General features: G+C 43.3%; 1 protein-coding gene across 1 annotated transcript; it reads left to right on the plus strand.

Annotated features, from left to right (window-relative positions):
* Positions 1-2,426: 2,426 nt before the first annotated feature.
* LOC124674108 lies at positions 2,427-3,023 on the plus strand. The gene has a single exon (XM_047210140.1). The coding sequence runs from the start codon at positions 2,427-2,429 to the stop codon at positions 3,021-3,023; it is 597 nt and encodes a 198-aa protein (XP_047066096.1).
* Positions 3,024-9,391: the final 6,368 nt, after the last annotated feature.

A 9,391-nucleotide genomic window follows, 5' to 3' on the forward strand; every position in this document is an offset into this window, starting at 1 on the left:
CTCCTATGTCAGTGCCTCGAAACCAGGTCTGCGACCAAATGGGATACGTACAAACATAACTAGTTCTGTTAGGCAGATTCAAACGGAAGAAAACAAAAAGAGATATCATAGTAGCTGTGTAGAGGGCTAACATAGCCAATAAGCCGCTAGAAAACATAGCTCTCGTAAACATATGGAGTGAAAAAAGATAAATAAGGATTAGTAACCTTATTTTGATTTACATAGATCATGCAAGAACCATCTAGCTTCAGGAGCCTGTATTATTGAAGATATATATTTGTAGCTGACTATGTTATTGGATTTTCTTATTGATATTTCATTTTGGAAATTTCCTATTTTTGTGAATGAAAGTTATTAGACCATAAAAATACGGGTTTGTGTCCATCCTATAACCTATTGATCGCATATATGTCGACTTCTTTACTCAGTCTGGATGGCGTGACATCATTCATCAACACACCCATGGTTGCCCCATCAAATACTTGGCTACCCAAATTTTTTGTTAACCTTTTGATTGCGCATGAGTTCGTCAACATGGGCTAGAAGAGTGATCTGGATTGGCCAAAGAGGCATTGGCATACAAAATCACTGGCAACCATCCAAACAAAGACATAAGTTTTGTCCATGACCAAAATATGAGTAGGGGGACCTCTAGGGTTCGCAATAGCCGCTCATTTCTCCCCACCTCGCTCTCTCCCAACCTTATCCCCTTGAGAGTCTCCTCCCTCCCCCTGGCTCCTCTCCCCCTCCTCTCCGGCGGCCTCGCCGGCCGGAGGGGATGTGGGAGAGGAGGCCGGTCTCCTGTATATATTAGTAGTAGGTTTAGGGTTTGTTCCTTCGTGGAGTATGGCGTTATGCCGTGGCGGCTGATGCTCCTAGTGCTTTTGCGCAGCACTGGGTGGTGGCTGGCGGCGCTCTCCGGCGGATCTCCGTGGTGGAGGTCGGTTTCTGGAGGCGGAGCTGACCAAGCCGTCTTCAATAAGCGCGGTGGCGAACCAGAGCGGGCAGATTCTGGTGGTTCTTCTTCTGCTATTGCCCATCGTGGGGATGGGAAAGGCAGAGGGATAGATCCTGGATTCCGTTGCCGATTTGGGAAGCGGGATCGTCCAGCAGCTGCAACCAAGGAGATCATCAGGAGCACACCCTCGGCGGCAACTCGTCGACGGCAAGGTGCTGTCCTGCCGCCGACTCTCATGGCCGAAGGGCGGACGCTCCGAGCGCTGGCTCCGGCAAACTGCCGGTGCTACCTCAACTACTTCCTCCAGGCCAAAGAGCCAGAGGGGAAGATCTTCCTCAACACCGTCAATGCGTCCATCACCTGCCCTGTCCCAAGTGGTTCCGTCCCCGGTGACGGCGTGGGTGGCCATGGCGGCGAGCTTTTCGTCAACTTCGGTGGAGAAGGACTCGATGGCGTTTCCACATTTCTTTTCGGGGTCCTTTGTGAAAAACTATAGGGTGTTTTTGTAATTTTATTTCTCTTTGAGTCCCTCTGTGTAACTTGTAATCCCACCGCTCCTTATTAATGCAGTTTCTGGGGCCTTCTAGGCCCTCCCTGTGTTAAAAAAAAATGAGTAGGGTGTTGGCCACAATCCAAACAATGCGGGAAACTCTCATTTGCAACTAGTTGCGTCCGCACCCCATTTTTTGTTGTGACACTTCTAAGTTTCCAAAAAATGCAAACTAAAATTCTAGACATACATTGTGTTGTGTCTTGTGCATCTGTGAAGTTTCATCCAAAAATATGTCAAAATGTGACATGTGTAAAAAAGAGAAGACGTACGTAAATAGTGTCACGTACAATTTACAAATCATTTGTTCTTTTTGTGTAGGCCACATTTTGACATATTTTTGGATGAAATTTCACAGATAAACAAGATACAATAAAATATATGTCTAGAATTTTAGTTTGCATTTTTTGGAAACTTAAAAATGTCAGAACAAAAATGGGGTGCGGGCGCAACTAGTTGCGGAATATCCCCTCTCAAACAATGCCCAATCTCTGGGCGCGGGGAAGCGCGTCAAATCCTTCTAGTTTGCTGCATGTTTTCTGTTTCTCTCAGTCAAAAGTCTGTTTTGGTTGTTGTAGCCTTGTAGGCTTGTAGCTAGCGGTGGTACGTGTTGCTGAATCTTCTCTGTTTCTGTTCTGTCAAGGTTTGTGGCCCTCTGCTGAGACGACGAGCGGCCGTGTGCCTCGGGTCACGAGATCTAACGCCCGGCGAGGGTTGCGAACCATATATCTCCTTGGATAGAGAGAGAAACAGAGAACATTCAGCAACATGTACCACGGCTTGACTTGGACCAAGACCAACAGTTCAGTGTGAAATCTCGTGAGGACTAAACCTTGACACTAAGGCTCGATCGACTCGAAGCGGCCCTATTTATAGAGAAGCTTTGTAGCTAGTGTGGCTCAAACAGCAAACCCATCAATGGCTACCAACACCCGGTCCGCGAGCTTGCTGCTGTGCTTGATCGCCATTGTGTTGCACTTCCAGCTCTTCTCACTTGCAGCTGCCGCACCGTCACGCAGCAACAAGACCCGAGACGACGGCCATGGCGGCAGGACGCTGAGCTTCACCCTGTACCAGCAAGAGACCATCAACAAGACCGCCTACATGGTGGTCGACGGCGTGGCCGGCGCAGCGGTCAGCCAGACCACCACGCCCTTCGGCACCGTCTACGTTTTCCGCGACAACCTGACGGTGCACGCCGACAGGGCCTCCCCGGTGGCCGGCGTGGCGGAGGGGACCTCCATCACCACCAGCCTCGACGGACTGTTGAGCTTGTCGCTGGCCAAGATCACGATCCACCACCGAGGTCACCGGGGCTCCGTGTCCATCCTCGGGGGAACGTACAACATCGGGCCGTCCGACTACCCGGTGGTGGGCGGCACCGGTGACTTCGCGTATGCCGTGGGCTACGTCCGGTCGTCGCCGGTGGACCTGCGGGGATCCACGGTCACGTACAAGTTTGAGCTTCAACTGTATTGGCCCCCGTACGCGCCTTACGCTCCAACTCCGCAGTAGCCCTCGCCCCAGTTACATAATAAACTACTGCCACCATATATACGGTACTTGGAACTTATAGTACTCCATAAGACCGGCCTGTAATCCACCCCCAGTGTCTTCTTATCTATAGAACAGGCTTCTTGCTCCGAGTTTGCTCCGATAGGCTTAATAATACATCCAATATTATATTACACCAATATTTATACTCTTTCTTTCATGATATCAGCCGCAATATTTTAGAACTAATCTCTAAAGCCTAAACACGCTTCTGCACCACCTGCCGCGTATCAAAACGTAATATGATCATGTAGTTAATCTACTTGGATGATTTTCAAGAGCTTTGATCTCATGTATATATGGAAGGAAGTTTTACGTGACGTAGAGTTTGTGAACTCTACAGGAACTATGAATCCTATTACAAAACATATCGGTTTCCAAACTCTATCTCTAATACTCTTCCTTAATTACAACTTCGACAAGTTAAGATTATGCTTGAAATCTTCAAAAGCCCGATAAAGCAGTGGCTTAGTGAATCCATCAACAACCTGATCTTTGGAAGGAATGAATCCGTCTCCAGCTCCTTCCTCAATACTCGTTCTCGGACAAAATAAAAATCAATCTCAATATGCTTGGCTCTTGCATGAAACACAAGATTAGCTGATAAATATGTAGCTCCCAAATTATCACACCATAAACAAGGTGTCTGTCGCTGCTGAACACCCAACTCAGCAAGCAAGGACTGAACCCACATCACTTCATCCGTTGCATTAGCTACAGATTTATACTCCGCTTCTATACTTGATCTGGACACTGTAGCTTGCTTCTTAGCACTCCAGGAAATCAGATTCGGTCCAAAAAAACACAACAAATCCTCCAGTGGAGCGGCAGTCATCAACACAACCCGCCCAGCCTGCATCAGAGAAAGCACTGACAAGTGTAGACGCAGACTTTACAAATATTAACCCAACTGTCATGGTATGCTTGGCATACCTCAAAATCCGCTTAGCAGCAGTCCAATGAACAATACTGGGAGCATGCAAATACTGGCAAACTTTGTTTACTACATATGAAATATTTTGACGTGTGAGAGTTAGATACTGTAGAGCTCCTACTAAGCTTCTGTATTTGGTACTATCATCTGGACCCAACAGATCTTCTTGTTGTGCAGTAATCTTCTAAGAGGAAGACAAAGGTGTAGGCACACCTGTACAATTCAACATACCAACACGAGTCAGAATATCATGAGCATACTTGGACTGGCTAAGGACTATACCATTATCATCCTTCTGTACTTCCACACCTAGAAAGAAATTCAAGTCACCAAGATCTTTCAATGCAAATTCTTGACTCAAATCTTTCAACAGTGCATGGGTTGCAGTTTGAGAGGAACTAGCAACAATGATGTCATCCACATATATAAGCATAAAGATAGTGATATTGGACTTACGATAGATAAACAAAGAAGTATCAGATTTGGAAGCAAAGAAGCCAAGAGCAAGTAGCTTAGAGCTCAACCGAGAGTACCATGCTCGAGGTGCCTGTTTCAATCCATAGAGCGCCTTGTCTAGTTTGCACAAAAAGTGTGGAGAACTTTTATTTCATACTGATGTCTACGGGAGCTTCTATTCTTGTAGACAGTGTTGGGCCTCCAAGAGCAGATGTTTGTAGAACAGCAGCAAGTTTCCCTTAAGTGGATCACCCAAGGTTTATCGATCTCAGGGAGGAAGAGGTCAAAGATATCCCTCTCATGCAACCCTGCAACCACAAAGCAAGAAGTCTCTTGTGTCCCCAACACACCTAATAGGTGCACTAGTTTGGCGAAGAGATAGTGAAATACAGGTGGTATGAATAAGTAATAGCAACGGCACCGTGAAAAGTGCTTTGCCCAGGACAAGTAAACAAGCAGTAGTAACGCAGCAAGTAGTAACGCAGATAAAACGAGTAAACAAGCAGCGATAGCGAGTATTTAGGAACAAGGCCTAGGGATTAGACTTTCACTAGTGGACACTCTCAACATTGATCACATAACGAACGGATAAATGCATACTCTACACTCTTGTTGGATGATGAACACATTGCGTAGGATTACACGAACCCTCAATGCCGGAGTTAACAAGCTCCACAATAATGCTCATATTTTAGTAACCTTTAGTGTAAGATAGATCAAAAGACTAAACCAAGTACTAACATAGCATGCACACTTGTCACCTTCATGCATATGTAGGAGGAATAGATCACATCAATATTATCATAGCAATAGTTAACTTCGCAATCTACAAGAGATCATGATCATAGCATAAACCAAGTACTAACACGGTGCACACACTGTCACCTTTGCACACGTGCAGGAGGAATAAAACTACTTTAATAACATTGCTAGAGTAGCACATAGACAAATTGTGATACAAAACATATTGCAATCATAAAGAGATATAAATAAGCACTTCACTACGCCATTCATAACAGTGAGTAAGTATTCTGTGAAATATAGCCTAAGAGACCCACACGGTGAACACACTGTCACCTTTACACTCGTGGGACAAGGAGTCTCCGGAGATCACATAAGTAAAACTCACTTGACTAGCATAGTGACATCTAGATTACAAGCATCATCATATGAATCTCAATCATGTAAGGCAGCTCATGAGATTATTGTATTGAAGTACATAGGAGAGAGATGAACCACATAGCTACCGGTACAGCCCCGAGCCTCGATGGAGAACTACTCCCTCCTCATGGGAGCAGCGAGCGGTGATGAAGATGGCGGTGGAGATGGCAGCGGTGTCGATGGAGAAGCCTTCCGGGGCACTTCCCCGCTCCGGCAGGGTGCCGGAACAGAGACTCCTGTCCCCGGATCTTGGCTTCGCGATGGCGGCGGCTCCGGAAGGTTTTCCGTATCGTGGTTTTTCGCATCGGGGGTTTCGCGACGGAGGCTTTATATAGGCGAAGAGGCGGCGCAGGAGGGTCGAAGGGGTGGCCACACCATATGGCGGCGCGGCCGGGGCCTGGGCCGCGCCGGCCTATGGTGCAGGGGCCCGATGCCCCCCTCCGGTCCTTCCCGGGTGTTCTGGATGCTTCCGGTGAAAATAGGAACCCGGGTCTTCGTTTCGTCCAATTCCGGGAATATTTCGTTACTAGGATTTCGAAACCAAAAACAGCAGAAAACGAGAACCGGCACTTCGGCATCTTGTTAATAGGTTAGTTCCGAGAAAATGCACGAATATGACATAAAGTGTGCATAAAACATGTAGGTATCATCAATAATATGGCATAGAACATAAGAAATTATCGATACGTCGGAGACGTATCAAGCATCCCCAAGCTTAGTTACTGCTCGTCCCGAGCAGAGTAAAACGATAACAAAGATAATTTCTGAAGTGATATGCCATCATAACCTTGATCATACTATTTGTAAACATATGTAGTGAATGCAGCGATCAAAATAATGGTAATTTCATGAGTAAACAAGTGAATCATAAGGCAAAGACTTTTCATGAATAGTACTTCAAGACAAGTATTAATAAGTCTTGCATAAGAGTTAACTCATAAAGCAATAAATCAAAGTAAAGGTATTGAAGCAACACAAAGGAAGATTAAGTTTCAGCGGTTGCTTTCAACTTGTAACATGTATATCTCATGGATAATTGTCAACATAGAGTAATATAACAAGTACAATATGCAAGTATGTAGGAATCAATGCACAGTTCACACAAGTGTTTGCTTCTTGAGGTGGAGAGAGATAGGTGAACTGACTCAACATAAAAGTAAAAGAGAATGGTCCTTCAAAGAGGAAAGCATCGATTGCTATATTTGTGCTAGAGCTTTTATTTTGAAAACATGAAACAATTTTGTCAACGGTAGTAATAAAGCATATGAGTTATGTACATTATATCTTACAAGTTGCAAGTCTCATGCATAGTATACTAATAGTGCCCGCACCTTGTCCTAATTAACTTGGACTACCGGATCTTTGCAATGCACATGTTTTGACCAAGTGTCACAATGGGGTACCTCCATGCCGCTCTGTACAAAGGTCTAAGGAGAAAGCTCGCATTTTGGATTTCTCGCTTTTGATTATTCTCAACTTAGACATCCATACCGGGACAACATGGACAACAGATAATGGACTCCTCTTTAATGCATAAGCATGTGGCAACAATTATTATTCTCATATGAGATTGAGGATATATGTCCAAACTGAAACTTCCACCATGAATCATGGCTTTAGTTAGCGGCCCAATGTTCTTCTCTAACAATATGCATGCTCCAACCATGAAGGTGGTAGATCTCTCTTACTTCAGACAAGACGGACATGCATAGCAACTCACATGATATTCAACAAAGAATAGTTGATGGCGTCCCCGAAGCATGGTTATCGCACAACAAGCAACTTAATAAGAGATAAAGTGCATAAGTACATATTCAATACCACAATAGTTTTTAAGCTATTTGTCCCATGAGCTATATATTGCAAAGGTGAATGATGGAATTTTAAAGGTAGCACTCAAGCAATTTACTTTGGAATGGCGGATAAATACCATGTAGTAGGTAGGTATGGTGGACACAAATGGCATAGTGGTTGGCTCAAGTATTTTGGATGCATGAGAAGTATTCCCTCTCGATACAAGGTTTAGGCTAGCAAGGTTATTTGAAACAAACATAAGGATGAACGGTACAGCAAAACTCACATAAAAGACATATGGTAAACATTATAAGACTCCATACCGTCTTCCTTGTTGTTCAAAACTCAATACTAGATGTTATCTAGACTCTAGAGAAACCAAATATGCAAACCAAATTAGCAAGCTCTAAGTATTTCTTCATTAATGGGTGCAAAGTATATGATGCAAGAGCTTAAACATGAGCACAACAATTGCCAAGTATCAAATTATCCAAGACATTTTTAGAATTACTACATGTAGTATTTTCCAATTCCAACCATATAACAATTTAACGAAGAAGAAACTTCGCCATGAATACTATGAGTAGAGCCTAAGGACATACTTGTCCATATGCTACGAGAGGAGCGTGTCTCTCTCCCATAAAGTGAATGCTAGGATCCATTTTATTCAAACAAAACAAAAACAAAAACAAACCGACGCTCCAAGCAAAGTGCATAAGATGTGACGGAATAAAAATATAGTTTCAGGGGAGGAACTCTGATAATGTTGTCGATGAAGAAGGGGATGCCTTGGGCATCCCCAAGCTTAGACGCTTGAGTCTTCTTAGAATATGCAGGGGTGAACCACCGGGGCATCCCCAAGCTTAGAGCTTTCACTCTCCTTGATCATATTGCATCATACTCCTCTCTTGATCCTTGAAAACTTCCTCCACACCAAACTCGAAACAACTCATTAGAGGGTTAGTACATAATAAAAATTAACATGTTCAGAGGTGACACAATCATTCTTAACACTTCTGGACATTGCATAAAGCTACTGGACATTAATGGATCAAAGAAATTCATCCAACATAGCAAAAGAGGCAATGCAAAATAAAAGGCAGAATCTGTCAAAACAGAACAGTCCGTAAAGATGGATTTTATTAGGGCACCAGACTTGCTCAAATGAAAATGCCCAAATTGAATGAAAGTTGCGTACATATCTGAGGATCACTCACGTAAATTGGCTTAATTTTCTGAGTTACCTACAGAGAATTAGACCCAGATTCGTGACAGCAAAGAAATCTGGAACTGCGCGAGTAATCCAAATCTAGTACTTACTTTACTATCAAAGACTTTACTTGGCACAACAAAACACAAAACTAAGATAAGGAGAGGTTGCTACAGTAGTAAACAACTTCCAAGACTCAAATATAAAACAAATTACTGTAGCAAAATAACACATGGGTTATCTCCCAAGAAGTTCTTTCTTTTTAGCCATTAAGATGGGCTCAGCAGTTTTAATGATGCACTCGCAAGAAATAGTATTGGAAGCAAAAGAGAGCATCAAGAGGCAAATTCAAAACACATTTAAGTCTAACATGCTTCCTATGCATAGGAATCTTGTAAATAAACAAGTTCATGAAGAGCAAAGTAACAAGCATAGGAAGATAGAACAAGTGTAGCTTCAAAAATTTCAGCACATAGAGAGGCATTTTAGTAACATGAAAATTTCTACAACCATATTTTCCTCTCTCAAAATAACTTTCAGTAGCAACATGAGCAAACTCAACAATATAACTATCACATAAAGCATTCTTATCATGAGTCTTATGCATAAAATTATTACTCTCCACATAAGCATAATCAATTTTATTAGTTGTAGTGGGAGCAAATTCAACAAAGTAGCTATCATTATTATTCTCATCAAGTGTAGGAGGCATAGTATAATCACAACAAAATTTACACTCCATAGTAGGTTGTACCAAAAGACCACTATTATAAT

Source organism: Lolium rigidum, chromosome 7, assembly GCF_022539505.1.
Source record: "Lolium rigidum isolate FL_2022 chromosome 7, APGP_CSIRO_Lrig_0.1, whole genome shotgun sequence".
Taxonomy (NCBI): domain Eukaryota; kingdom Viridiplantae; phylum Streptophyta; class Magnoliopsida; order Poales; family Poaceae; genus Lolium; species Lolium rigidum.

Coding starts and splice junctions, on each gene's coding strand:
- LOC124674108 (XM_047210140.1), top strand. CDS start 2,427: ATGGCTACCAACACCCGGTCCGCGAGCTTGCTGCTGTGCTTGATCGCC.